We start from the raw sequence: 27,676 nt of genomic DNA, 5'->3' as shown, positions 1-27,676 counted from the left end.
TCATCTTTTCGGCTGATGTTTCTTTCACATTAGATGCCATTTCTGAACTCTCTCGTATTTGTATAACAGCTGAGTTAAACGGCACAAAGTCAATTTTGATTTCAGACCGTTGAAAATGTCCTAACTTAGTTCATGACTTGTTAGATATCCTGAAAACAATCTTAGTTTACCCGTAAATAGGCCTAACAAATAAAAATATATGACAAAACTACCCGTTCAAATAAATACTTACTTGAAGTTAATTCTGAAAATAAACTATAATTAATGGTAAATTAATAGGTCTAATAAAAAATGGGAACTATGGTAACAAAATTAAAAACAAATACTTATTTCGAACAATAAGTTTTCAATTCGCATTCACAAAAAGCATAAGAAATCTTCCACAGCCGTTAAACGCAGAGTTCGCAAGAGAACAAAGGAAAGGATGTTCAAAGCAGTGATGTCAGGTGGAACAAATGAAATTTCCCTTTCTAACCCTTAAAATTTCCCTTTTAGGACCAAAATTTTCCTAGTTCTGCCAGATTCCGCGCCTAGAACGAAAAAGAAGTTTCACTAGTGCCACCGTCCGGAGAAAACGCGAAGCTTGATCTAGGGGGAAAAAAATGGCAGGCCTGAGACCTGTAGCATCAGCGGCAGTGTATGTGACGTTTAAACTTATAATTCAGTGCCAAATGAAAATTAGTACTCGAAATTTCTTGCAATGAATGAACCACAATTTTCAGAAGAGAATATTTTCAAAAATGGTAAGTGTTGAAAACCTAATCACCCTAATATTAACCAGATTAGTTATGTAAACTCTTAAGCCTTGGTCATAACATGTGTATAAAAATTGGTAATACTGTTTTCGTTTTGTTTAGTACCTGTTGCTCTCTCTCTTGTCAAAATTGCTACGAGTATTACACATATTTTCCAAAAGATCCTACTGAAAAAATTCAAAAAGCTCTTCAGTCAAACTTTAAGGGAAATGAATTCACACAGTATGGAATTGCAAACGAAAAAAAAACACTTGTTGCTTTAAAAAAAGTCTAATTTAAAAGTACTGAAGATTGGTTTTGAAGTCAACCCTTCTTATCCATTCTTGGGGTGTTCCCCTGACGGAATAGTCAACGATAATTTGGTCGAAATGAAGTGTCCAGTCATTGGTGAAAAAGGAAACTTAGAAACAGTCCTCAAGAAAACTCCTTACGTAATCAAGAAGGACGGAACATTTTCTTTGAAACCCAAACAAATGTATTATGGGCAAGTGCAACTTAGTTTGGCCCTTTTAGGACTTCAAAGTTGTCATTTTGGAATTTATTCTAAACTGGAAGATGACTGTTTTGTTATTGGTGTGCCTAAAGACCAAAAATTTATTAGCAATCTTTTACCAAGATTATAAATTACTTATTTTAAAAGGTTTTTTGCTTATTTTAATTACTACATTCCAAATTATTTGAAATGGAATAAAAAGGACGGAATGTAATGGCGGAAATAAGGCTGAAGTGATATTTTTAAGTTCCTTAAAATGTGATAGAATCTTACAAATTTTTTAAATAAAATTGTTTTACAAAATTTCAGGAGTCTTGGGTTCATTATTTATTTGCATTTTTTTCACGGGTTTTAACAAGCTTGGGAACTGCGTAAGAGTTAATTTAAAATGATTTGAGGTCTGAACTTTACTTATTTCAAACAAAGCTGATAGAGCGGTGAATGAAATCAAATGCCAAGTTTTAGTTTCATGAGTGTCAAAAATACCCTATCTCGAGACTCGTAGTTTTCTCCCATTCTTGGCCCTCTCTACCTTATTTGTCCATGAAAAAGAGGTATGAATTTACTGTTAATATTTTTAATGATCGCATCAAATAGACCAGTACTTTGTAATCCTGTTAATGAAATTATAGAGGTGGCATTCAATATTCCATTAGAAGCATCAACATAACATGTATGATTTTCCAAGGTGTTGACCATAATGCATTTACAGGGTTGCCACGGAATATTCAAAACCAAATTCCCTGACTTTTCCAGGTTTTCCCTGACCTTTTTCTGAGATTTTCCCTGACCTTTTAGGCCGAAAGTGTAAATGTTTACAGCACGTTTTAAGTGCTTATAATTAAATAAAGTCTCTACATTTAAGTTTTCCAATGTATTTTTCACACCAAAATGATTAAGAAACATTTTCGCCAAAATGATTAAAAAAATTTTTAACTATAAATAACAGTCTGAGAGATTTCTTTAGAGAGCTTTAACTTTACAAAAACAATTCTAGACATTTTTTAGGATTGCTCTAGAGTTTTCTGTGTTAAGAGAGGATGAGAAGAAACTTTCACTACTCTTTCAATAAAGACTTTTCCCAGAAATTTTACCTACTAAAATAGAATTCCCTGACTTTTCCCTGACCTTTTTGGCCCATTTTCAAATTCCCTGACTTTTCCAGGTTTTCCAGGTTCTCCCTGACCCGTGGCAACCCTGATTTATCATTGGGGTTTGGAGTGGTGCATTTGTCGGTCTTAGTTTCCTCGGTAGTTTGTTGAACAGCATCAATCCCCAATCTTTCAGCTAGAATTTCTGCGTCTGCTGGTCCATTTATTTCAGCTGTTTCACTTGCATGCAAAGTTGGAGATTGTGAGAGCTGATTCCTTTTTTTCAGTATTTCCAATCTCCCATTAGCCTTGAACTTTTGTTGATCATGTTTCCTTAACGGGAGTTTTTTGGAAGGAACAGCCAAGGGTCTAAGTCTGGGAGGGTAACTTGACTTATCTACAATAATAACTCTCATTATAATTGGTTTTAAATTAATATTATACGCTTAAAACATACCTGAATGTTCATATTTCGGTTGAAGGCGGTAATCCTCTAATTTGAAATGAAGGTAGCAGACAACCATGGACTTGGTGTGTGGTTTACCCATTTTTAAAGCTATATCCCATTGTTTCGACAATTTAACGTCGCGTAGAAATTTACACCCATACACGCTGCAGTATTTAACCATTGTTTAATTACGTTTAAATAAACAGCAAAACTGACAAAAAGTTAAAAACTAGCCCAACTATCGTTGAGCAGATAGTTGAGTTGTTGATTTAATTTTATAATTATTTTTGAGTAATTCAATTTAATTAACTTTAATTTAACCATGAGTATGTTGATTGCGTTTGTCATTAATGGTATCGCCGGGATTAAGTTACATTTAAACACCTGATTAAACTATCTAATCATCGATCATCCGTTAAGCCTTGGACCTTGTAATATAGGAGGCAGAGAGACAACAAAAAACAAACTAGTATTTATGACATCTCATGTTGCCCTCTATTGAATCTCTCAACAACTATCGTTAAATTTATTACTTAAATAATATAATTTTTTTAAATATAATAATCATATTAGCTAATTATAATTATTTAACTTTAAATGAGTATGTTTCATTGATTTAAATCACATTGCTAAAAATTATTGGCGGGCGCTAGGCAGTCATTCTCTCTACTCTTCTTCCTCTCCCACTTACAAAACCCAGCTGCAGCTGGTTGGCGCGCGTCGGGAAGGGGAGGGTGGGTGGGGATCCACATACTTCTACCTCTCTCTATACTCTACAGTCTAACTTAACTCGGGTTTTGTACCAAGCGAGCGTGGGTCGATTGGTAGAGTGTCCGGCGTCTTCACTGGCGTCTAGTATGGATCGGCACGTCGCAGGTTCGAGGCCCCGCAACGACAGAAAAACAATTTCAATTGAAATAAAATACGTTACGCCACCTATGAGATGTAACGTGGACTACGGGTGAATTTCAAGTTGAAAATTCGCGGGAAATTTAAAATTCGAAATGTTCATTTATGACAAAATTCATCAGGTCACAACATTTCCAGCCAGCCGACCAGCAGAGGTCGGTACGGGTCGGTACAATCGTTTTCCAGCTCTAAAGAGCGGCAAAACGAATAACGAATCCAAAATCAGCCAAATTGCGGGGTTTTTCAGCCGAATGGAAGACACTCTGTTAATTACCGTAGTTAAATCAACTTGAAATGGGGTGAACAGGGGCTTGAAATGGCTTAAATGGGGACTTGAAATGGAGTAAATAGGGGGTTTGAAATGGACTAAGTAGGGTTTCAAATGGAATAAGTAGGGTTTCAAATGGATTAATAGGGGTTTCAAATGGAGTTAATAGGGGTTTCAAATGGAGTAAATAGGGGTTTCAAATGGAGTAAATAGGGGTTTCAAATGGAGTAAATAGGGGTTTCAAATGGAGTAAATATGGGCTTTGAAATGGAGTAAATAGGGCTTTGAAATGGAGTAAATAGGGCTTTGAAATGGAGTAAAAGGGCTTTGACATGGAGTAAATAGGGCTTGACATGGAGTAAATAGGGACTTGAAATGGTGTAATAATGAGGTTTTTTTTACACCTTAAATGTGGTGCTAACTATAGAAAAAATATTTAACACCTTTTTCTTTTCATTTGGTATAGTTATGTGACACACGTGGCGTAATTTTGGCTACGTTTAAGACCATTAATCTAAGTAGTAATATTAGAGTCCAACAGATTTCCCGAGAAAGATGTTAAAAAGCATTATAAATGGTGCATATGTGCCTAATATTTCCTTAAAACTTTCAAATAATATTTGTAAATGGCGTGAATTTATCATAAAAATGGTATTGAAGTACACCATAAATGGTGTCATTTTTGGCACCGAAAAAAACAGCATATATGGTGTAGGAATGCACCATTATTTTTTACAGTGTATATCATGATGGAAAAGAAGAAATCGTACGATGTCTGTTGGATGACGGAAGCCACCGTACATATGTATCATCTGATATATGCCAAAAGTTAAACCTGCCCATCATTGGAAGGGAGTCGTTGAACTTGACAGTGTTTGAAGGAAGGAATAAAAGGATTGATCGTCCAAAGGTACAATTGTCTCTAAGAAGCCTGTTTGACACTCGAAGCATAACCGTAGAAGCCATAGTATCACCAAAACTTAGCGGAAGTATCCCAGGAGTTCCGAGACAAGACTTAATGAAATTATCTGATGAAAGGGGATGGAAACTAGCCGATACGCCACTCCACGATGGACTCTCATGTTCCGACGAAATCACATTGTTATTGGGAGCAGATTACTATTGGAAGGTATCTAGCGGCGTCACCGAAAGAATTAGTTCATCTCTCATGGCACATGACACCATCCTTGGTTGGACAATTCATGGAAAGGATGAAGAATTGCAAGATGACGAGTCCTCAATAGGCTCTTACAATGTATGCGTTTTTCAAGTGATGAGTTACCATGAACGAAACGAAGAGGAACTAATATCTGAAAGTCTGAAAGCATTTTGGAAATTGGATGCACTGGGAATCGTGGACAAAAATGATGACCAATTGATGAATGAAAAAGCCATACAAAGGGATTTCGACTCTAAGATTTGCTACGATGGAAAGCGTTATACAGTTTGTCTCCCTTGGAAGGATGAAAGAAAACTTTCAAACAATAACTATCAACAAGCAAATATTAGATTTCAAGGCCAATTAAGAAAATTCAGGAGGAATTCAGAGTTATTCAACAAATATGCTGAAGTCCTCGAAACATACTTGAAAAATGGAATAATCGAAGAGGTGAACATGGGAAGCTATTCTAAGACGACATTTTATCTGCCACACAAAGTAATTAATGAAGAGAGAAGCTCCACGAAGCTTAGAATCGTCTTCGACGGATCCTCCCATGCTTTAAATTCGCCGTCATTAAACGATTGCCTTAATTCAGGACCAGCACTCAACATGGACTTACTTGGTCTACTGATCAAATTTCGGAAGAATAAATATGGATTTACGGCCGATATTGAGAAGGCATTTTTGCAAGTGGGGTTATCGGATAGCGATCGAGATGTAACAAGATTTCTTTGGATAAAGGATAGAACACTAGATCCAGATAAATTACAATATCAAGTTTACAGAATAACACGAGTTTTGTTTGGCCTAACATCAAGCCCATACTTACTGGCAGCTACAATTCGCTACCATATCGAAAATTTCAAGCATGAACAACCAGAAATTTACAAATTGTTGCGAGATTTCCTGTATTTCGATGATCTTGTGGGTGGAGCAAAAGACGAAAATAAAGTTTTTGAATTGTTCAATGGAGCGAAGACGATGTTGGCGAAAGCTGGAATGCCATTACGAAAGTTCCAATCGAACTCAACTTGTTTGAATAAAAGGTTGTCTGAAGATCCAAGTGAATACAAATCTGTCAAAAACACCGGCAAGATATCAAATATACGCTGCTAAAGGTTTTGGGAATCGCTTGGTGCCCGGAATCAGACATGTTATGTTTCGAAGTCTCCAAACTCCTAGACTTTCTCAGCAACAAGACAAATACAAAGCGTTTCATCTTGAAAGCCTCGCGTATTCGATCGCATCGGGTTCATTTCACCTTTCACCGTCCGAATTAAATGTCTGTATCAAGAACTATGGAAGAGGGGAACTGACTGGGATCAAGAAATCGATTCCGATTTGGAAGAAATTTGGAACAAGTGGTGTCTGGAGTTACCACTCGTGTCCCAACTAGAAATTCCAAGGTACTATGGTGAAAATAACGAACATTTACAATTGCACTGCTTCACGGATGCAAGCGAAAAGGCTTATGGAGCAGCGGTTTACATTTGGTCTATGGGAGAAAACAATATTCCAACTGTCCTACTACTGGCATCAAAAAGTCGGGTCTCACCTCTGAAAAACCTTAAGATTCCGAAATTGGAATTAATGGGAGCAGTCATTGGAGCCAGATTAATGAAAACCATCAAAACCAATTTCGAAGAAGAAAAGCCGTCTATACATTTCTGGAGTGACAACCAATCTGTTATTTCATGGATTCGAAGCAATGCCAGAGAGTGGAAACCCTTCATAGAAAACAGAGTGAGTGAAATTCAGGAGTTAACGGAACCCGAGCAATGGAGATATGTACCAAGTAAACAAAATCCAGCTGATTTCCTCACACGGGGTCAAACCGTATCTGACCTTCAATCAAATGAAATGTGGTGGACAGGACCAGATTTTTTGAAAGGACATAAATCAGGATGGCCAATTCAACCCGAAAGGTACACCAGAACTAGCGAAGCGGACACGGAGAAAAGACCAAAATATACGAATTCTATTGTCCTATACACAAGCGAAGTTTCAAACGAAGGATTGGAACCCATTTTGAAACTAGAAGATTACAGCAACTTCTCAAGAGTAATAAGGACGACCGCTTGAATTTTGCGAGTACATTTCAATTGTAAAAATCCAATCAACAAGAAAAAGGGTGAATTGACCACTGATGAGATTAATCTAAGCGAAAATTATTGGATCTAAGCGAAAATTATTGGATCAAGTTCACACAACAAGAAACATTTCCGCGACAAATTAAAGCCCTCAAGGAGAAACGAGAAATCCCGCCTGGTTCAAAACTTTTAGAGTTGAAGCCATATTTAGATGAAGACGGATTATGCCGAATGGGAGGACGACTGGGTTTCGCCGACCTTAAGTTGGATGAAAGACATCCCATAATACTACCAGAAGAACACAGATTTACTCAATTCATCATCAAGAACTACCATGAAAAGGTTATGCACATGGGTGTAACTTCTACACTCGCGAGTCTATAAGAGGACGATTTTGGATTCCGCGTGGACGACAGATTATCAAAAAACAATTAGCTAATTGTCTGCTTTGTAAAAGACTGAAGAAACTATCGTATCATCCAGAGACCGCACCATTACCTCTAGAACGCGCTAACGCGAATTCACCCTTTGAGACAACGGGAGTAGATTTTGCTCAAGGTGTTATGATGAGAAAGAAAGGAAATACGTACCATCAAAAACAAAAAGTTATATCGCGCTATTCACCTGCGCTACAACTAGAGCTGTTCATCTAGAACTTGTGTCAAATTTAAGCGCTGAAAATTTTATACTCGCGTTAAAACGGTTCGTGGGTTGTCGCGGTGTTAGCAGACTTTTTCTGTCGGACAATGCAAAAACTTTCGAAAGAACTCAGAAGGAATTATCGAAATTATGGAGCACTGTTCTGACTCCGGAAACAAAACAGTATTTTGGAAAGAATAAGATTGTTTGGAATTTCATAGTTGATTATGCTCCCTGGTGGGGAGGTATGTGGGAAAGAATGGTGTGAACGGTGAAAGATTGTTTAAAAAGGGTACTAGGTAGAGCGTTATTATCTTATGAAGAACTAGAAACTATTCTCATAGAAGTCGAATCCGTAGTGAATTCGCGGCCTATCACTTTCACTAGCAACGACAGTAATGAATCTGCGCCTCTTACACCTTCGCACTTTCTTATTGGATAAAGACTTGATACCCTTCCCCCGAGAAAATTTAAGATGAGTGAAATAGAATTACATAGGCCCGACTTGAGTAAAAGATGGAAACACCGCCAAGAACTATTAAATAGGTTCTGGGTGCGATGGCGAAAAGAATACCTTTTGGAAATAAGGACTGCCCAAAAGGTAAAAAGCATAAAATCAGGTTCCCCCTTAATCAACGAAAGCGATGTAGTTTTAGTACGGGATGATAAATTACCACGACACCTTTGGAAAGTGGGGCGTATCTTGGAACTCCACTCAGGACGAGATGGAATTAGTCGGTCAGCTACCATAAAAACGAATCAAAAAATAATTAAGCGTCCGTTACAATTCCTATATCCTCTTGAAGTTTGAAAAAAAAAAATATTAAATTCAATTATTTGATTTAAATTTTGTAAAAAAAAAATGTGATTTCTTAGAACTCTAATTTTTGAGGGGAATGTAACGAAATATTAGACCAAAATTTAGACATAGCAAAAAATATATTTTAATTGTCGTGTTAAGAGACTATATTGTGTAAAAAATAAGAATGAGAATAAGGAATTTTTAAAAAAGTAGACTAATGATAAGCATTTTCTTTTTATTTTGTCGCCATCTATGATGGGACAAAATATTACGGACATCCATTTATGAGACATAAAACGGAAAATTAGCTCCGCCTTCGTCTTCGCATTTTTTCGTCGTAAGCTCCGCCTTCGTCGTCGTCTCGCCTTCGCCCTCTTTAAACGACTGCCCTATCACAAGCGACTTTGTCGCCATCTATGATGGAGTCAAAATATTACGGAGCAGCGGTTGGGTTCGAGCCCAACTGCGGGAGATTTTATTATTTTCTTTAAAAATAGTTATTATATTATTTAAATATTTACATAATTTCACTCAGTAAAAATTTATTTGAATATTCATGAAAATTCACTCATTATTTTACGAAGAAAAACTATTAAAACTAAATATTATTTTTGTCGCCAACTACTACCATAAGTTCATAACTTATCTTCGATAAGTATGCCAATTAGGTCAAATCCTTAATGAGAGCTTGTCATAAAGCAGACGACACTGTGACGTCAGAACAAAAAGAAATAGCGCCTCTAGCGGTAGAAATTACAAACAAATAAGGCGGGATCAGAGCGGAGGGATACATAATGCTTAAACCTTAAACCAATCAAAACGCGCCTAAAACCCGGGTAGTCATTTACACTGTAGAGACGCAGAGTGCAGACACGTGCCTGCCAAGGCCCAAAATCCTAAATGAGCATTAAAACGGAATATGTAATTGGGCTAATAGAAGTAGCTTTGCCCAAAAACTTTAGCTAACAAAATGTTATCAATCTTCACGAACAGTTGCGCGATTCTCTTCCATCACTCATAGAACATTTGGTAGAGTTATTTTTTATTAACTTAGAGAAGCACAGACCTAAAAAAGGTTTGAAAAAAATGGAATTACAGCGAAGCAGTTTAGATGCACGCTTTCAATGGAAGTTGGTCATTAGGACAAATTTTCACTATTTCAAGAAAAAGTGTGGCTTTGAAAATGAGCCTTTGAATGTCCAAAACAACTATTTGCTATTATTGACGTTATACTCGGAGCAAGTGTTCTTAGCTTGGTGCCTCATTCGAAGAGGAGAGTCTGAGCACAGAAATACATCCAGTGACAAATCTCTGAACGTGAGTAACATGTTTAAATCATCTTTGATTTCGTACTGAATATGAAACCATGATTTTATATTTCCTCGTCATGGTTTTGCCTATCAGATATGGTGTCAAAGATATAATAAACTTTGGGCTCATTTGCCTTTTAAAAGGCTCAAAAGAGCGCTTGACCCCCTGACAACTTTAATCTGAATTAACTTCTACCTCATGCTACATTAATGAACTTATTGCTACCTTTCAGTCTAGTGATGTTTATGAAAGGTCCCTCCTGACAATAGGAGGTGGCTGTATGGGAGAAATTTGGAACGTCAATAAAAAAAGGACAATCTTTGGAAAGAAAATGGAATTAACTAGTCAACAACGTGAAAAATCCCAAATTTTATGGGACTGCAACCTAAAAATAAGAAGAACAACAGACGAAAAAGCCGAAATACAGTTTTCTGGAATAGGAATGAGGGATACCGGAGGGTATTTTATTCACAAAGAGTCTCTGAACCCCTACCTCCAACGCTTAAACCAATTATGCCGAGATATTTTATGTCCTGAAGGGGTTAAAACACATGGGCATAAAATTTTGCAGGTAAGTTCTTACTTTAAGAAAGGTTTAATAAATCAGCTCATGTTTTTTTCTACTCATGACCTGTGTAATTAGGTGGTTTTTGATCATGTCAAAAGTCATAAAGCTGAATTGGAATCATTATTCATGGAATGCACAAGAGAAATTATGTCCGAGGATAGAGCAAAAATATTCCTTGTCGAATGGGAAAGAAAATTTACGCATGCGCTGTCAAACGAATTTATCACTTCTAGAGATGCCGCAGAGGTGGAAAAGAAAAAACAAGCGTCCAAAGGCTGTAGTGGTCTCAGAGACGATCTTTACAGTATCTCTAGGGAAGGCACCAAAAAGAATGCGAAAAGGAAGGGCAAAGTAGAAGGCGATGACAATAGGAAGGGAACCAAAAACTTTGATTCAAACGACAACCAAGATCCAAAGGCTTGTGAAAAGGCTTCGTATTCTTCTTTGAACGAGACCCCAAAGCGAAAAATAAATGATAACGCGCGAATTCGAGAGAGAAAATTAGTTAAGCGCAAAGCAATATTTTGTACCAGTAGTGAAAATGACGAAGTTCCTAAAGACTACTTAGAAACAGAGGCTTGTGGCAATGTCACACATCCTTTGCACAATATCCCGAAACGAAAAAGAAATGTCAATTCGCGAAAGAGAGAGAATTTGGGAAAGGGCAAATCAATATTTCATGCCACTAGTGAAAATGACTTAGTTCCTAAAGACGACTTAGTTCCTAAAGACTACTTATTTGCGGAAACTTGTGCCAATGTCACACATTCTTTGCATGATACAACAAAAAGAAAAAGAAATGTGAATGAAATATGTGCTGTCACCATAGAGAATGTAAAAGTTCCTAAACAAACAACCAAGAAATCCGAAGTTCGATCTAGTCTTAGTGAGTGCCAAAAAACAATACCTGTTGAATCTAGTCTTAGCAAGCGGCAGAGAAAAGTACCGAGTCGTTTCGCCAATTATGATATGCAATAGGTTTATTATAAGATAGGTTTTAGGAGTTTATAGGAGCCTTATAGTGATAATTCATTACTTTCATTTCAAAAAATAAAGTCATACGTTTGAGTTACTGATTAGTCTTTTTATTTTTAAACTTTTCCTCGAACGCATCTCTTACATACAAAGGCACATCCTTATATCCATGGCCACTGTGGTGACCCTTGACGTCAATTTTGGTTAGTAAAACTTTTCTTGCAGTATTGTAATTTACACTTGATAGCTTTCCTCCAGAATTTTGTTTGAATTGTGAGAACAAGGTTTCTACGGCACTACCGTTTATCCTCACAGGGCACAGATAATAGCCCTCAGAATAATTTTCAAAAAACTCTTTCACCAGTCCTTCCAGCCCAAAAACCATTATGCGTAGCAAAGCCCAAGTCTGTACAAGTTAAAATATAAACTTATGAACACCTTAGAACGTAGTGAAAACCTAAGATATAGGTAATTTGTGGTTGTAGAAAGTAATGTACCAAGAACGTGTGAAATACTTTTGTACCGTGGGCGAGTAGTACGGGGAAAAACTACATAATATAGGACAAAATGTACAAAGGCAAATTTGTCTATTATTCTATACAGTGTGGAAACCTTCCCCGCCCACCAGTCTAAATACTTCTCCTAACGTAGCCGGACCTATCCTTTGACTAAATGGGGGCAGTTCAATAACCTTTTTTTACAGAATTCGCTTTGGTACAAATTTGCCGTTAGTTTATAAAGTTGATCCTAGTTGCACATTGGATGTACATTTCTTTCACTGAACCGTAATATATATACCTGCCACGAGAGAAACGTTTTCTGTTTGACGTCCCAAGGCTTCAATTGCGGATCTGCATCTACGTAAAGAGGGCGAGGTTTAGTAAGCTTTTATTATATCCTGTGGATTTCACCTCAGATTAATAACTCCTGGATAAGAAAGTCGAACAAAACCTAGAGTTTTGAAAACCATCCCCATGCAGCGCACTCAGACGGCAAAACGTACAACAGAGGCACTTTCAATTTGATGTGACTTTTTTAAGATGAAACTCTAGGGGCGCTAGAGATGGCGATGGCTTATTCAAACATATCCCGCTATTCACTTTCTTATGCAGGGACTATAAAGCTGGGATTTAACAAATTACCAATGAGGCTCTTCAGCCATTTAGTGAAAAAGTCTAAACCATTCCGTATATTTTTCATTACTTCACCACCATCTGCTGTTTTAATTTTTGAGTGCGAAAGAGTACCAGTCTCAAAAAGGTTGTTGCAGGCTTTCAGGTAGTTAAAAGTTGCTTGTACTTCCTCATGATCTGGAGGAGGCTTAGTCAATTTTGGGTTTGCGTACTCGTAAAGAGCCGCTAGAATATCATTTTGCTTTATTTGTGGAATAAATCGTCTAATTAGAACATGATAATTCCTAAAGAATGTCTTTAATTCACCTGCATTATCTTTGCTGGCTTCACATTGAGTTTAATCCATGGGTCCCTGTCAACATAGCTTTGATGGAGAGCTGGAACTAAACGGGGAATATTATCAGCACGACGATTGTCATCTCGCTCCTTCAGATCCTTAATTTGCTTCCAACCAAATTTTACTTCATTGATAGCAAATAGTTTTGCTCTCTCAGGGTCCGAAGAATATAGAGCATTAATTAGGCTTTTCAACTAAAATAATATAACTTAGTTATAAATATTTTTGTGTTTATGGTCTAATTTAGTTACTTGATGTGATGGGCAGATTATCCAGTAAATATTTCTACCTAATCGATAGGGATTGACGAAACATTGGTTAAACTCTACTTTGATAGCGTCTGCTTCATCGCGCTCAAAGTAAGAGAATTGACCTTGTATAGTCCTACAGTCATTTTAATTAAAGACAAGTTGGCACTTGCGCCATCGCAAACTAGTGCCGCTATGTTAAAGCCGCAGAACTGAAATGATTTTATCACCTCAAACAAACAATTGAATGTGAATTGAGTATCACACGTGCTAGCTGTTGAAAAGTATGGCCCAATGATATCATAGTTGGCAGTGATATCCCTCCACAAAAACTGAAGCATATAGTTTGCTTTTGAGATGCTATTTTCATCAGAAACTTCCGCATAAAGATCCTCCAAATAAGCATAATCTTGTCTAGCCATGGCTAAACCTATCAACTTATGATTTTTACTGTTCCCAACAACTTTGGCAGCAACCCGCACTTCGTCAAATACGAGGATACCATCACTTTGTGGTTTTAACATGCCAAGAGAAACTTGTTCTTCCACAAACTTATCATAAATGTTCTTCTGTTCGTTTAAGTAATCCATGTTTATTCCTGGCTCATCAAGATTCTTGCTGGTTTTCCGTTGAATCGATCGCCAAGAAGGCAGATTGAGTATTTTGAAACTTTTTAGAGCTTCATAAGCAGCTTTGCTACGGCAGGCAACAGCAAGAGCAGTAGTATACAAATGTTCCTTTCATGCCAGTGACACCCTGTTGACGCCTGACACCCTGTTGACGCCTGACACCCCGTTGACGCCTGACACCCTCTTGGCGCCTGACACCCAAATTGGCGCCGGACACCAAGATGGCGTCCTCACGCCAGATTTTTCGGTGGGGAAAAACTAGGGGAAAGCTTGAACCCATGTTGACTTTGTGAATGGCGTGGAAATTTTCAATTTCGGCGGGGAAAACCAGGGGAAAGCTGGACACCATGTTGACTTTGTGAATGGCGTGGAAATTTTCAGGGATAATTCCATGACGTGGCTGGGGAAATTAAGAAAATCAGGCGTCATATTAACTTTCGGCGTTGTGACCGAAATATACATGATAGGACGTGTGATAGGATGGTATAAAAGACGGGGTAGGTTTAAAGATAAGGTACAACTCTCCAGGCCTTTCTCCAAGACGACGTATATTGACAACTTTGCGACTTTCCAGGACATTTGAAAAATGTATGTACAATTCATTTTTACTTCAATTCTTAATATTATAGTTAAACCCTTTACCCTCTTAACTTATTGAATGTATCTCTTCAGGGATAACACCCACATGTTCGAGCTTTCCCACACCAAATCATGCAGCATTACACCGGACTGTAAGGTTAGACTCGGAATGACCGACGAGTCAACTGGGATCTCGCTGAGTGAAGTTGAATACCTTCAACTTTACAATATGCGCGATGTCGTCAACGATTTCTTCGAGAGGGATGATGCCGAACCCAGCACCCACTTCTTCGATGGATCGGAGGAGAGACGCATTCAACTCGTTACCTATCAGGAGAGGAAAATGCTGAACATCAGACAGATGGTACGGGGTAAGGGGGCGGACTACGCAAACCTCTACCCGACCAAGACAGGATTCGCCATAGGCCCATATTTATGGGAAAAATTGCTAGGAGTACACGTCCAAATAATAACGTTCATCGCCGAGGCAAAAAGGGTGGATGCACTCATCAGGGAAACGGTCACCCAACAGCTGACCGACCTCATCGCTGGCAGCTGTAATGGATGTCTTATCGACCACCCCTCGCAACTGGAACATGACTGTATCATGGAGGAATGGAAGGACCGAGTGGACATGCATTATTGTAACGCCGTGTCCAAATTAAATTTAGAGTTAATTGTTAACTCCTTTAACAATAAAACATTTTTAAGCCCTACATTCTGTAGGCAGATGCTTACAAGAAATGTTTTAAATGCTAAACAAAATTTATAAAATATGAATAAAAATTGATTGAATTGACTTAATGTGTTTCTAATTGTTGGTAGGCCTATCTTAATCCTTATAACACCCATAAAATATTATATTTTTTTTATGAAAAGAAAATAAAAAAGAACATAAAATCACTCTTATCATAATACTCCATCTGAAATGATAGGGGAATTAAACTCAGCGTAAAATCTCTCTTATCATAATACTCTATCTAAAAGGGTAATGGAATCCCCTATCCAGTGATGGGCATTTTCCTGATTTTTCATTTTCTCACGCTCACGCTCACGAGTATTTACTCAGAGAGTAGGAGCTCTCAGCTCTCGCTCACTTTTGGTTTTGCGAAAAAGAGTAGCTACTCTTCTCCGCTTTCTTTTACAATATATTTGTCATAGCCTCTCCTCTCATAAAATAATATGTGCGTGTTCTCCAAGATGGCGCTGCTCTCTGCTCAATTACTCTAGTAAATAAATGGCACAAAAAGCTCTCGCCTCACACTGACACAAAAAAATATGGCGAGCTCACAGTGCTCTCCGCTCTTCCATAAACCAAGTCCGTCAGCTCTCAATTATTGGGCACATTTCCACAAGGAATTTATGGGTTTCATCTCATCTCATTTCAACTGGTTTTTTCGATACTCGAAGCTCACCTCTCTTTATGGTTTTTGTGAACTCAATAGCTTATGACGCTCATCTCATATTTCGCTCTCAATTCAATACCAAATATCATCTCATTAAAATTTTAAGGCTTCTCTTTTTTTTCTTTTCATTTATTTCTGGAGTTCTTCATATATTTTACCGCTCGACTCATTGTCAAAGCTCATATTAATGAGCTCTTTTCAAAGCTCATCTCATCTCATTTTAAAATTGTAATCGTGTTGGTACTCTTCTCAATTAAAAATTTGAACAGTATAACTAGAAATGTGAGTCGGTAATTTACCGTCCGTAAATTACCGGTAATTTACCAAATACCGCATAAATTACCGTTTTATATCTTACCATAATTTTACAATGGTAATTTACCGGTAAATTACCGTGGTAAATTACCAAACATTTTAATTGCGCCTTAACACTTCATTTTACACTTAAGCGATCAATTATTTCTGTGCTTACTTGCAAAATGACTCACTAGGCGCTACTCGCTAGCCAGTACTTACAAAGTTGCACTACAAATTAGTCTTTTAATAAATATTTAGTTAGAGTTCAGATTAGAAAGGCCACGGCTGCCGTCTTGGTAGCAAAAGCCGCAAATACGTGTAAAGCAGTCAAGATAGTGCTCACAATTAAACGTTGTATAAAGTAATGGATTGTAAGTAAGGGGCAATATAAATTACCAAAAATTACCGGCTGAACGGTAATTTTTGTTTTCCCTAAATTTCAATCGGTAAATTACCGGTAATTTATCGGTAATTTACCCGGTAAATTACCGTTTTTAAAAATTACGGTAATTTCACATCTCTAAGTATAACCGCCTGTTGTATCTCATTTATGAAATTCTCTATGTACCACCATTCATCTCATCTCATTTATGATATTATTATGTCTAAAATTTTCCCCAAACTGTTTTCCGTCTTTTTTGCTCATTACTTTTTATAATTACTTCCGATAAGTCTCTCATAAACGAAAGACTAATCAACATTTCTAACTTTTCCCATGGTTTTGCGGGAAATTGGGGTCAATATTTTATGGTCCATATATCTCAGTAACATAATTGCAGACCCCAATATCTCGAACACAGCATTTAATTTATGGCGGACAAATCAGTAACACCCTGTATAAGCCTTCATTTAACACTGAAAATTACTTTCCTGCCTTAATCAAGTGTGGGAATGAGAATTTTGAACCAAAGTATTCAGTACTCATAGGAATCTGGAGTTCCAATTACAGGGACACTCACCTAAACCTCATCTCTTGAAGCCGCAAAATAGTTCCCTCACCAAAGACCCATTTTTCGGAGTTCCAAGTCATTGCGACTCACAAAAATATCATTTCTTGGAGGTCCAAATTTATTTTTACTCGCCACAAACTCATCTCTTGGAGCTCCGAACAATTGCTGCTCACCAAAACCTCATCTCTGAGAGCTCCAAATATTGCTGCTCAGCAAAATTTCATCTCTTGGAGCTCCAAAAAATTTCTGTTCCCCCGTTAATCATTTCATGCAGTTGCAAATAATAGCAGCTCACGTTAAACTCAACTCATTGAGCCATTAATAATTGTAGCAAAGGAAAATCTCATATCTCGGGTGTACAAAAGAAATACCGCTCACAAGAGTTCACCTATTCTGGTTTTAAATATTTGGCGCTCATCTTCAACTCAACTCCAGGAGTTCTCAAACATTTGGACTCGTCGCAACTCATCTCTTGGAACTCCAAAAAATAGCACTCTCATCTCCAACTCCGTTCCATTATGAAATTTTACCCCTCTCCTCTCACGCTCCTCTCACATGTAGAAAAAAACTATCTACTCATCTCTCAAAATACTCCTAGTGAGCGGAGCTTTAAGGAGCGCGCCCATCACTGCCCCTATCATCCTTGATGGAATTAAACTCAAAAACTTTATCCCGACCAATTAACTGATAATAGAAGTAAACATGATTTGAAATTATAAAAGATCGATTTTATCACTCCTTCACATATAAACTGAACGAATATTTGAACTTAATTGTATGACAGCAAATAAAAAATATGACAATGATATTTCCCCTACAAATTCCCCCGAGGATATGAACAAATGTTTGAACTTTTTAAAAGTATGGATTGACTGTAAATAATAAAGATGGAAAATACATTTCCTAAACACAAAAATTTCAAAGCATATACCAAGGATAAAACCCATTTCCAAATCAGGCGGGTAAATTTCCTGATCGAGCAAGTTCAAATAAAGAAGTAAATCAATTTCAGAAATATGGCGGGTCGACTTTCGAACCACACTCGCTTATGCGTTTAATTCATTTCTAATGTCAACATGATTAGACTATAAAAAGATCCCTCAAAGATTAGATAGTACTTTATTCTGTTCCTGACTCCAGACCTAGACGCTCCTAAGCTACTATCCAGATAAAAGTATTTTGCAGAGGGTGAGATTTTACTTTCTTTTACAAGTCTTGTGAGATAGTTTAAGTTTAATTTAAATTAAATTGTAAGAATGTTCGAGTGTAACGTTTGCAAGAGTCAGTTTTCAAAGAATAAGGCCCTCATGAGACATAATCGTGAAAAACATGAGGGAATTAAATATTCCTGCGATGACTGCTCTGCAGTTTACACGAGGCGTGCAAACTTAGTACTGCACCAGGCTAAGTTTCACGGTGTTAAAAGACGTAAAATAGAAAACCCCACGGATGTTGCCGGTCCTTCGACCGCCCCTGTTCGAGACCCCCCGCCCCGTTTCGGTCGACGACTCTAGAGCGTTGGCGAGTTTTTCACAGCCCACTCTAGCTGACTTGACCAAGCGGGAGACCAAAGCGCTACAAGCTCTCATGGAGCGATACGATGTAACAATGAAGAAACCCCAGCCGAAGGAACCTGCAACCACCACGCCGGACAACCCTCCGCCGCCGGTACTCTCATGCCACATCTGTGATAAGCGGTTCAACGGCCACGACGAGTTGAACGCCCATATGCCGGAACACTATCAAGATCCCGACTCCCTGGACGATCTAACAAACCAGGAGAACCAGGATCTCCACGACTTTATGGATACGGTGGAAGTAGACAATCCACAACCCATCACCGCCCCACTTGACGCACCTATACCTGATCAACTGGAGGAGTTGGACGTATTACATAATGCGATTTTCTGCGCTAGATTTACACCAGCAGCGGTGGAAACCGATGTAGACCTTTATGTTAACAGGCATAGGGCGGCTATAGAAAAGTATCTTAAAGATAAATTAGCTCAGGAAAAAGGGATAAAATGGTATTTAACTGTTCGGGTACGTTACACGCGGGAATTGGGGAATTCCGAACAGGATGTGGAATGTTTAATTTATCATAGGACTCGAAATCTCTCCATTCTAACCCCTGACGTTATTCCCGGACAAATAGATTTAGGAGTTTTAACTTTAAAACGTTTAATTGAGGAGTACGAGGCGCAAGGTAGTGGTTGGGTACTTGATAGAATTATGTTCCTTCAAATTAATATTATAGCATATATTCCATTACGCGGGGGAACGTATTTCGAAACCCCTAAATACCTTGCCTCTAAATTAGCACTTCTTAATATAAAAAACTCGGATAATAAGTGTTTCCTCTGGTCGATTTTAGCCCATTTACATCCCGTTATCTATACTAATCACCCTTATCGTGTTGAAAAGTATCTACAATTCCAAAACGAATTAGACCTGACAGGGCTTAAATTCCCCGTAGAGGTAAATGCAAGGGTGCTGGAAAAGTTTGAGCAGTTAAATGATTTATCTGTTAATATCTTTGGCTATGAAAATGAGGTTTTCCCACTCTATATTAGTTCGAACAGGGTCGAAGAAGGCCGACAAATAGATTTGCTGCTACTAAACCAGGGGGAAAAGAAGCATTTCTGTTTAATACGTAGTTTGAGCCGCCTTATGTCTTCGTTAACCAAACATAGGACTAAGGCATTCTACTGCCGTTATTGTCTCCATCGTTTCTCTGGTGATAACGCCAAACGGAACCACAAAGAACATGTCAAAGAGTGCAGGATACATGGACCGCAAAAAATCGAAATGCCAGTAAAAGAACCAATCCTGGAGTTTAAAAACATCGCCTGGCAACAAAAAGTAAGTTCCATTTATTATTATTTTCACCTAAGAAACGGATTAAACACGTGTTAGAGCATATGATGTAAAATCCACTGCGTGATATCAATGTTTGCTATTTCTATTCCTCTAGGTTAAATTCGTTATCTATGCTGATTTCGAGTCGATCTTAAGCAAAATACACCGATGCGATCCTGACGTTAACCTCTCTTCTACCACAAAAACTTCGCAGCACATTGCCTGCGGGTTCAGTTACGTCATCGTGGGACAGGATGGCTCAGTTTCAAAACCTGTGACGTACCGAGGGATGGATGCTGCGGAAAGGTTTTTGCAGAACCTTCTTCTTGAGGATTCTATCATCCAGGAGAAAATTAAAGCCATCGTACCCATGTACTTATCTAACTCCGAGATGGCGGAATTTTCTTCCGCTCAATTATGTTATCTTTGCGGTAAGGCATTCAACCCCGACGACTGCAAAGTTCGAGACCACGACCACGTGGACGGAGCCTACAGGGGAGCGGCTCATAGTTCCTGTAACTTGAAGTTGAAGACGTTGAAATTCGTTCCGGTGTTTATGCACAATCTCTCCCGCTACGACGCTCATCTCATTATGGACAAAATCGGGCTTTTTAAGAGAGAGCAAATTAGGTGTATCCCGACTAATTCCGAAACCTACATTTCATTTTCCTTGGGCAATCTACGGTTTCTAGACTCCATCAGGTTTATGCCGGCCTCGCTCGAGTCCCTCGTCTCCAACTTGGCCAAGGGAGGTGCGGACAAGTTTAAATGCCTAAACTCTGTCTTCAAACCGGACGAAGTGGAGCATTTACTGAGGAAGCAAGTTTACCCGTACGATTATTTCGACTCCAAGGAGAAGTTCAACGAGACTGAATTACCACCCGAGGAGGCCTTTTTCAACTCTCTGACCGATGAAAAGGTTAGTGATGAGGATTATTCTCAGGCTCAAACAGTTTGGGAAAAATTCCGAGTCGCTAACCTCGGCGAGTACCATGATCTATACGTAAAGACAGACGTTTTGCTCTTGGCGGACGTATTTGAAAACTTCCGAGCCATGTGCCTAGAATACTATAAATTAGACTGCGCTCATGCCTTTACCGGTCCCGGTTTTGCTTGGCAGAGCGCCTTACGTATGACGGGGGTTAAACTTGAACTTTTAACAGACCCTGATATGCACCTTTTTATCGAGAAGGGAATTAGGGGAGGAGTTTCTCTGATAACCCACAGGTTGGCCGAGGCAAATAACAAACATCTTCCTGAGACCTACGACGCTTCGAAACCTAGCTCCTACATCACCTACCTCGACTGTAACAATCTTTATGGAACAGTAATGTGCCACCATCTACCTATGAGGGGTTTCTGATGGCTGCAACCATGTCAGGATTTCACGAGAGAAGTTATTCTTAATCACCCTGACGATGACCCTCAGGGTTTCATTCTAGAAGTAGATCTTGAATATCCAGAAATTGTCTCCCCCTCGCCCCTGAAAGGCGTGTTATTACCGCCGGCGAACTATCTCCATATTCAATAGACCAATTGAATAAACTAAAACTTAAGATTAAAGACAGTCATCCCAAATTAGTTCCCACGCTTTATAACAGAGAAAAATACGTGCTCCATTACCGGAATCTCAAGTTCTACCTCGCTAAGGATATGAAATTAGTGAAAGTTCACCGTATCCTCACGTTTGAACAAGGGGCTTGGTTAAAACCCTTTATCGAGTTTAACACAGAGAAGAGGAAGATGGCTGCAAACACGTTTGAGAAGGACTTTTTCAAACTTTGCAACAACTCCGTGTTTGGAAAAACAATGGAAAACCTGAGGAACCGAATAAACTTTGATCTTGTTCAGACCCGGGAGAGGGCTATCAAGAAGGCGAATTCTCCGACGTTCGAAAGGTTCACCATCTTCAAGAATGACCTAGTTGGAATTCACCGACTCAAGAAATCCCCAACTTTAGACCGACCCATTTACACAGGCTTCACCATTTTAGACTTGTCGAAACTGGTTATGTATGATTTTCATTATAACACAGTCCGTGCTAAATATGGCGAAGCCGCCAAACTTCTTTTCACGGATACCGATTCCTTGACGTACCATATCTTCACCGACGACCTTCCTCGGGACTTTGCCGAGAACAAGGAGATGTACGACTTCTCCGACTACCCCAGGGACCATCCACTCTTTAGTGAGGAGAACAAGAAGGTTCTGGGGAAGTTTAAAGATGAACTCAATGGAGTACAAATCCAGGAGTTCTGTGGACTCCGTCCGAAGATGTACTCCATCCTGTCGTCGAAGGGGGAGAAGAAAACAGCGAAGGGGGTTTGTCGTCGTGTGGTAAAGAAGAAGATACGTCACGCCGACTACAAGGAATCCCTACTTCAACGCAATCTCACCGTTGAAGAAATGAAGAGGATTGTAAGTCAGAAGCATGAACTGTTCTCGGTAACTCAGAGAAAGCTTGCCCTGAACCCGTGCGATGATAAGCGATACATCATCGACGGTGTATCCACTTACTCGTTAGGGCACTTTAAAATTAGGGACCTATAAAAGCGAGTTTTCCTCCGTGGCATAGCCCGGTTTCTCGCTTTACGTAAATTATTTTTTCAAATATCTTAGAATTGTGAAACTTAAATATCTTAATAAATAACTTAGAATTGTATAACTTAAATATCTTTCGTGTAAATATGTAAATGTAAATATGTATAAACTTTTTTTTTCTTTTTTAATAAATTTTTGAATGTTCTTGAAAATAAAATAAATATATTATGTTAAAGTATTCTTATTCAAATTTTTCCTACTCTTTTAATTTTTCATGTACGAGGAGATGGGGCCCGACCTCCCCGCGAGACGGCGCGCGCGAGTGAATTAATCCGCGCGGGAAAATATTTGAATCCCGCGCACGTGCGCGACGCGTGGTTATCTGTAAAAAAAAAAATATTCAAGACTGTATTTGTTTTAAAAAAACTTTATTGAAAATCTCTTATACATAAATTCCGATATCATTTTATCATTCGTATCTTTATCAGTTTTAAACTTTGAACAAATATCAAACAATTTAATACCTCTACATCTGAACAAAGAAAAATAAATACAATATCCACCACAAGTATTGGAGAAATCTCCTTGAAACTGCTTTGAATTAAAAGTTACAGTAAGACTATTACGTTCCACGAAATCATTAAATTCAAACATGTCGGGAGGGTTTCCGAAACTGTCGAAAAACTCTGTATTTTGCCGACTTGAAAAATATATACATGTCCAATGCATGCCTTCAGTCTTTGACGAGCCAGTATTTACAATATAGAGTGAAGGGAAAAATTTTACTTTCCGGGGAAGCTGGTCGGCGGCAAAAACACCTCGAAACAGATCTTTGGTGAATTTATCCTTTTGCATAATTTTAGTTATTTGCAGTGTGTCCATTTCTTTTTAATTGTAATCGTAAATAACTGTTCTATTTTTATCAATCTCGATTAAATTCTGAAACTCAGAGTAATATAGAACTGTGATAGTCTTGGGCAAGTCCTTGGCGAATTTTAATTCCAATCGCAAGTTACCATTCCTTATCAATTGAAATTGAGAAGTTGAACTACTGAGGTCGGCGCTTAAATCAAAAGCAAATATGCAATTCCAATTGGGGAATTCCTCCCGTGAAATGTAATTTCCCTCGTCCAATAACCATTGAGAGGTTTGAGTAAAGAGATTAGTATAAGATCTCATATATTGACCACCAGAAAAGTTCGGGGTAAGAGGTTTATGAGGGACGCTAGCTCCGTCAAGGTACAAGGCATTATGATTTAAATCAAAATGTTGAAAATTAAACGGGGACTTTTTGTATTCACCCAAATAAGCATTCTGGTCTACAAGAGCGAAAAGAACTCTTTTAGGTAGTTGACCCATGAATAAATGATCTCTAACGCATATTTTGGTACCACTGTTAATTGAAAAAGAGTTACATTCCGTGCGAATAATTGGATATTTCATAGTTGCCAGTTCCAGACATTTGGCATGCGCTATAAGTACTTCCGAGGGTAATTTTACTTTGCGAACATAAAGAGATGCCAACTCGTAAACTACTTTCCATTTAACCGCCCCTTCCGCGTGTATGCAAAATTCGTTTGGACTTTTAACAAACTTGAATTTAAGATCCGTCATATTTGGAATATATCTAGGTTGTTGACAAAGATCCAAGTGTGCAGTTCCTACCATATCGATTGTTCCATTTCTAGCAAAGGCTGCTCTTGTTTTAAATCCACCGTTCTCATCCAACTCGTCAAATTTTCCAGCTGTGTCTTTGTAAAACATGGAACTAGTAAGAAAACTAGTTTTGGCCGGTCCTCCGAATGTCACCGCCGTTTGAAACATGGCCTTGTACGGATAGTTTTGCGGTGAAGGTGTAACCGATCTCTCTTGCGCCGAAAGGTGTACTTCGCTGAAAAGACTATGCAGGAAATTATTTACCGGTCCCACTTTATCAGCAGCGGCCGGAATTGTAGTCCCATCGGCCGGGTTAACAATCCTGACTTGGAGATGTAGTAAAGTCTTGGACAAGTCCAAATACGCGTCGGAACTACCAGCTACGGTAAACGTGATTGTCGAATTTTCGTTAATGTTCGATATTGGGCTGTATTCGACCCATTCTCCACTCAGAATACTGGTATTGGTAAGGGGTACGTCGAAAAGTTCGACTTCGCTACTGATTGACCCATGCGAACCGGGATGGACATGTGTCATTATATTTTTTAGGTAAAAATATCTGGATGTTTAAAGGGTGTTGCTTTCCTCTTCCTTGTCACGACTGAACTGACGAGTGATTTAGACCTACGCCTCCTTTTATTACCATTCCCCGTCATTTTTCGGATTTCTTCCGCAGCACTAAGGGCGACGTCTTTAGCCGCGGCTTTTCATTGAGATTTTACAGATGCTTTTACAGGAATCCCGCTAGCTACGTCAGTCACGACCTTCGCACCTGTGTTCAAAAACTTTTTACCGAGGTATGTGGCGCCCCTTTTGAGTAGAGGCATAGCCCTGCGAAAGGCCGATGAAATCAGGTTTCCCAGTCCGTAGCCGTGTTGCACCGGCAGTCCCCTGTATACTGCCAAAGAATTACCAATTTGGGAATGAAAGTGTTTATAATAATCAAATTTCCCACCATGTCCGATCTGGTTTAAAAAGTGTTGATCGTAGTCCGATTGGTTAAAGGACATATTTGATTTGACGATTTTCTTCATCTAACACTTCAAGTGTGAATGATATTCGAGTCCGTTTACCTTTTAATTTATAACGGTGACCACATCCTACGTGGTCTAAAATGTAGCGTAACGTGAACTCTCCCTCTAGCGAACTCTATGGGAGTACCGAGCTCACTCATTATGTTAACTTCAATTGACTGGAAAGTATTGCAGGCGAGGGGGAGGTAGTGTGGTCTAGGAAAATCTTTGTCTACCGTTTCTCCGTCATTACCCTGCACGCTAACGATTCTGAGTAGAGGTATGTATACATCCCCCACGGGTCTACTCTCGACCACGTCGCTATAAACAAAGAGTGAATGAACTCCTGCGTCGAGGTCAAAGGGGTACTTAGCTATGGTAGACTGAGAAAAAGTCGTGGATTCTGTGGAATCTCTCGAAAATCCAAGAATAACAGCTAACTCCCCCGGTATAGTTAACAAATAATCCTCTTTGAGAGAAATTTGTACTCTTCGTATGCGTTTTATGTAACTAAAGGAATACTTGAGCTGGGCGGGAATTGAAGGTTCACGCGAAATAACGCCTGACACGTCATCCTCGACGTAGTTAAGTTGCTCGATAAGGTCCTGGATATTACCATAATATCCAGCGGGTAACTCTATAATTGTAGAATATACTACTTTACCATTACTCACGAGTATATTATCCCAAGTGTGCGGGTAGCTAATTTCCGCTAAGCCTACTTCGTAAAATCCTTCCAATTTTACGGGTTCAGGGAGGTATGTCCTGAATTTACTTCTCGTATTGTTGGGAAAATACCTCATCGACGAGTCAGAAGGTAAAGTGATGTAAAAGCTCATACTATATCTATTTCCCGAACCCAACTGTCAAAAGACGGAGAGTATCCTTTCCAACGTACTAGCTTCTCTAACGTCCCGTCGGGTCTGCGACGTTTCCTCAAGATCTTTTCTATTTTAAACACGCTAGAATTTAGGTCTTTACCCACTTTCTGTAATTGTTCCTTGTAAAAAATACCGGTAATTGGTTCCGAATTCAAATCCTGGATCTTATACACCGGTGGACTGCGGGGTAATCTCTCCACCACTTTGAAAAGTTCTTCCGACCACGTGGGCAAGTAACCCTTCTCGAAAATATTCTTATGTTTACTTATCCGAACTACGTCACCAATATCGAAAGGATACTTTAATGGTGGAGAGAAGTCTATATCGCCGTAAAGGTTTTCCCATACCCGTCTGGATGTTTCGGGCGTGACCTCAACAGGTTTACACTTTATGGATCGATGATAATTGTTATTATAAGCTTGAACCATGTCTTTAAGAGCGTCAATGTACTTATAGGTATTGTTTTCCGTGAAATACCGGTACATGCGACTTTTTAGAGTTCTGTTGAACCTTTCAACTATCGTAGCTTTCTGTTCGGAATCCGGGGCAAAGAACTCAATCCCCCTTCTTTTCAACTCTCTCTGAACATCCCTGCATATGAACTCATTTCCGTGGTCACTTTGCACTCGCTTTGGCGATCGAGCAGAATCTAGAATAGCCTTAAAAGCCCTAAGGATGGTTGGTCCTTTCTTGTCCTTGGTTGCTACCACAAAGGCGTATTTACTGAAAACGTCAATGCAGCATAGAAGGTATCTCTGAACCCTTTATTGTGACGAGTTAGGCTTTTCAAATCAGCTAAGTCAATCTGCCACTGTTCATCAATCCCATAAACTATTGTCCTATTTCTCTTAAAGTTTTTTCTAGCATTCCTGTGTAATGTATACGTATCTTGGGTTTTTAAAAATGTCTCTACGTCTTTTACCGTAACCTTTAACCCATCTTCTTTAGCCGCTCGGTATAGCCCGAGAACACTCCCGTAGGAACCCGGGTCAGAAACCTTGGAATAAATCTCTTTTAGTCTATCCATTAAGGTTGCGGTTTGTTACACTACTATAATGCCAGAAGAGAAAGTCGCTAACTTCTATAATTAGGAATATAGGAATTACTAAAACTACAGTTAAAATTTTAGGTGATTTAAAAAATGTGTCTACTAGACTGGCTAACGCCACAAAAGTACCCACCTGGTTATCACAACCTTCCATGTCGGGTTACTTAAAATGAATGAAACGTGGAATGTAAATGAAACGTATTTTATTAAAAAAACAAATGCTACAAGCTTATCCAATTTCTGAAACCTTCACCAGTCTCTGATGGGAAATAATAATCCTCCTTCACCTTCCCCACCTCTTCTTTCTCCACTTTCTCTTTCTCCGCTTCACTTTTTTCAGGTGGGGGTAGGTCTGTTTTTCTAATTTTAATTAATGTTCGCGGTACATTAGCCTCATATAAAAGTTTGTAAAACTGTGAGGCGCCAATGACGAGCGACCGTTTTTTAGAACTCGCCGCAGTGTAAGCCAATAAATCAATTATATTGGAACCGACGATTTTACGATTCTCATATATTAATTCCCCGGCGTGTGTCCATCTTATTTTTGATATATGGTCCATCCATTTATACAAGTTCAAACAATCGACT

The 27,676-nt window shown here is 38.8% G+C and overlaps 7 protein-coding genes across 7 annotated transcripts; 5 read left to right on the top strand and 2 right to left on the bottom strand.

Annotated features, from left to right (window-relative positions):
- The first annotated feature begins 604 nt into the window (after positions 1 to 604).
- LOC149703755 (uncharacterized) lies at positions 605 to 1,378 on the top strand. The gene is made up of 3 exons (XM_089867179.1): positions 605 to 743; positions 858 to 977; positions 1,104 to 1,378. Exons 1-3 carry the CDS (start codon positions 701 to 703, stop codon positions 1,376 to 1,378), a joined length of 438 nt encoding a protein of 145 aa, XP_089723305.1. The 5' UTR covers positions 605 to 700.
- Positions 1,379 to 4,710: 3,332 nt separating this feature from the next.
- On the top strand, positions 4,711 to 6,242 carry LOC149703754 (uncharacterized). Its single transcript, XM_089867178.1, has 2 exons — positions 4,711 to 4,792; positions 4,837 to 6,242. Exons 1-2 carry the CDS (start codon positions 4,711 to 4,713, stop codon positions 6,240 to 6,242), a joined length of 1,488 nt encoding a protein of 495 aa, XP_089723304.1.
- Positions 6,243 to 6,277: 35 nt separating this feature from the next.
- Positions 6,278 to 8,297, top strand: LOC149703753 (uncharacterized). The gene is made up of 6 exons (XM_089867177.1): positions 6,278 to 6,359; positions 6,421 to 7,187; positions 7,289 to 7,573; positions 7,633 to 7,802; positions 7,943 to 8,100; positions 8,179 to 8,297. Exons 1-6 carry the CDS (start codon positions 6,278 to 6,280, stop codon positions 8,295 to 8,297), a joined length of 1,581 nt encoding a protein of 526 aa, XP_089723303.1.
- A 220-nt stretch (positions 8,298 to 8,517) lies between these two features.
- LOC149703752 (uncharacterized) lies at positions 8,518 to 11,514 on the top strand. Its single transcript, XM_089867176.1, has 4 exons — positions 8,518 to 8,593; positions 9,712 to 9,974; positions 10,201 to 10,539; positions 10,612 to 11,514. The coding sequence occupies exons 1-4, from the start codon at positions 8,518 to 8,520 to the stop codon at positions 11,512 to 11,514; spliced, it is 1,581 nt and encodes a 526-aa protein (XP_089723302.1).
- A 91-nt stretch (positions 11,515 to 11,605) lies between these two features.
- Positions 11,606 to 15,410, bottom strand: LOC149703751 (uncharacterized). The gene is made up of 6 exons (XM_089867001.1): positions 13,460 to 15,410; positions 13,233 to 13,365; positions 12,951 to 13,175; positions 12,654 to 12,885; positions 12,310 to 12,368; positions 11,606 to 11,917 (listed from the first exon to the last, which is right to left on the bottom strand). The coding sequence occupies exons 1-6, from the start codon at positions 13,633 to 13,635 to the stop codon at positions 11,606 to 11,608; spliced, it is 1,137 nt and encodes a 378-aa protein (XP_089723127.1). The 5' UTR covers positions 13,636 to 15,410.
- A 2,936-nt stretch (positions 15,411 to 18,346) lies between these two features.
- Positions 18,347 to 22,499, top strand: LOC149703750 (uncharacterized). The gene is made up of 6 exons (XM_089867175.1): positions 18,347 to 18,565; positions 18,627 to 19,117; positions 19,784 to 19,952; positions 20,065 to 21,276; positions 21,331 to 21,439; positions 21,481 to 22,499. Exons 1-6 carry the CDS (start codon positions 18,347 to 18,349, stop codon positions 22,497 to 22,499), a joined length of 3,219 nt encoding a protein of 1,072 aa, XP_089723301.1.
- An 879-nt stretch (positions 22,500 to 23,378) lies between these two features.
- Positions 23,379 to 24,683, bottom strand: LOC149703749 (uncharacterized protein F54H12.2-like). The gene has a single exon (XM_089867174.1). It carries the CDS (start codon positions 24,681 to 24,683, stop codon positions 23,379 to 23,381), a length of 1,305 nt encoding a protein of 434 aa, XP_089723300.1.
- Between the last annotated feature and the right edge of the window lie 2,993 nt (positions 24,684 to 27,676).

This window comes from Phalangium opilio, unplaced genomic scaffold (genome assembly GCF_054372755.1).
Source record: "Phalangium opilio isolate 3A_F unplaced genomic scaffold, DU_Popi_V2 ptg000017l_1, whole genome shotgun sequence".
NCBI lineage: Eukaryota > Metazoa > Arthropoda > Arachnida > Opiliones > Phalangiidae > Phalangium > Phalangium opilio.
This window is presented reverse-complemented; position numbering and strand designations above follow the sequence as displayed.

What these genes read in the sequence shown, in the direction of transcription:
- LOC149703753 (XM_089867177.1), top strand. Translation starts at nt 6,278, where the DNA reads ATGTTATGTTTCGAAGTCTCCAAACTCCTAGACTTTCTCAGCAACAAG. An exon ending in ATTACAGCAACTTCTCAAGA is followed by an intron (nt 7,188 to 7,288) that starts GTAATAAGGACG and finishes GATTAATCTAAG; the next exon opens with CGAAAATTATTGGATCTAAG. An exon ending in TTATGCTCCCTGGTGGGGAG is followed by an intron (nt 8,101 to 8,178) that starts GTATGTGGGAAA and finishes TATCTTATGAAG; the next exon opens with AACTAGAAACTATTCTCATA.
- LOC149703751 (XM_089867001.1), bottom strand. Translation starts at nt 13,635, where the DNA reads ATGCTTATTTGGAGGATCTTTATGCGGAAGTTTCTGATGAAAATAGCA. An exon ending in TAATCTGCCCATCACATCAA is followed by an intron (nt 13,176 to 13,232) that starts GTAACTAAATTA and finishes ATATTATTTTAG; the next exon opens with TTGAAAAGCCTAATTAATGC. An exon ending in ATGGCTGAAGAGCCTCATTG is followed by an intron (nt 12,369 to 12,653) that starts GTAATTTGTTAA and finishes CTCTTTACGTAG; the next exon opens with ATGCAGATCCGCAATTGAAG.
- LOC149703754 (XM_089867178.1), top strand. Translation starts at nt 4,711, where the DNA reads ATGATGGAAAAGAAGAAATCGTACGATGTCTGTTGGATGACGGAAGCC. An exon ending in TCATCTGATATATGCCAAAA is followed by an intron (nt 4,793 to 4,836) that starts GTTAAACCTGCC and finishes TGAACTTGACAG; the next exon opens with TGTTTGAAGGAAGGAATAAA.
- LOC149703752 (XM_089867176.1), top strand. Translation starts at nt 8,518, where the DNA reads ATGATAAATTACCACGACACCTTTGGAAAGTGGGGCGTATCTTGGAAC. An exon ending in CCAGTGACAAATCTCTGAAC is followed by an intron (nt 9,975 to 10,200) that starts GTGAGTAACATG and finishes GCTACCTTTCAG; the next exon opens with TCTAGTGATGTTTATGAAAG. An exon ending in ATGGGCATAAAATTTTGCAG is followed by an intron (nt 10,540 to 10,611) that starts GTAAGTTCTTAC and finishes CTGTGTAATTAG; the next exon opens with GTGGTTTTTGATCATGTCAA.
- LOC149703750 (XM_089867175.1), top strand. Translation starts at nt 18,347, where the DNA reads ATGTTCGAGTGTAACGTTTGCAAGAGTCAGTTTTCAAAGAATAAGGCC. An exon ending in CAGGAAAAAGGGATAAAATG is followed by an intron (nt 19,118 to 19,783) that starts GTATTTAACTGT and finishes AACCAAACATAG; the next exon opens with GACTAAGGCATTCTACTGCC. An exon ending in CTCCCCCTCGCCCCTGAAAG is followed by an intron (nt 21,440 to 21,480) that starts GCGTGTTATTAC and finishes CATATTCAATAG; the next exon opens with ACCAATTGAATAAACTAAAA.
- LOC149703755 (XM_089867179.1), top strand. Translation starts at nt 701, where the DNA reads ATGAATGAACCACAATTTTCAGAAGAGAATATTTTCAAAAATG. An exon ending in AGAGAATATTTTCAAAAATG is followed by an intron (nt 744 to 857) that starts GTAAGTGTTGAA and finishes CGTTTTGTTTAG; the next exon opens with TACCTGTTGCTCTCTCTCTT. An exon ending in AAGGGAAATGAATTCACACA is followed by an intron (nt 978 to 1,103) that starts GTATGGAATTGC and finishes CTGACGGAATAG; the next exon opens with TCAACGATAATTTGGTCGAA.
- LOC149703749 (XM_089867174.1), bottom strand. Translation starts at nt 24,683, where the DNA reads ATGACACATGTCCATCCCGGTTCGCATGGGTCAATCAGTAGCGAAGTC.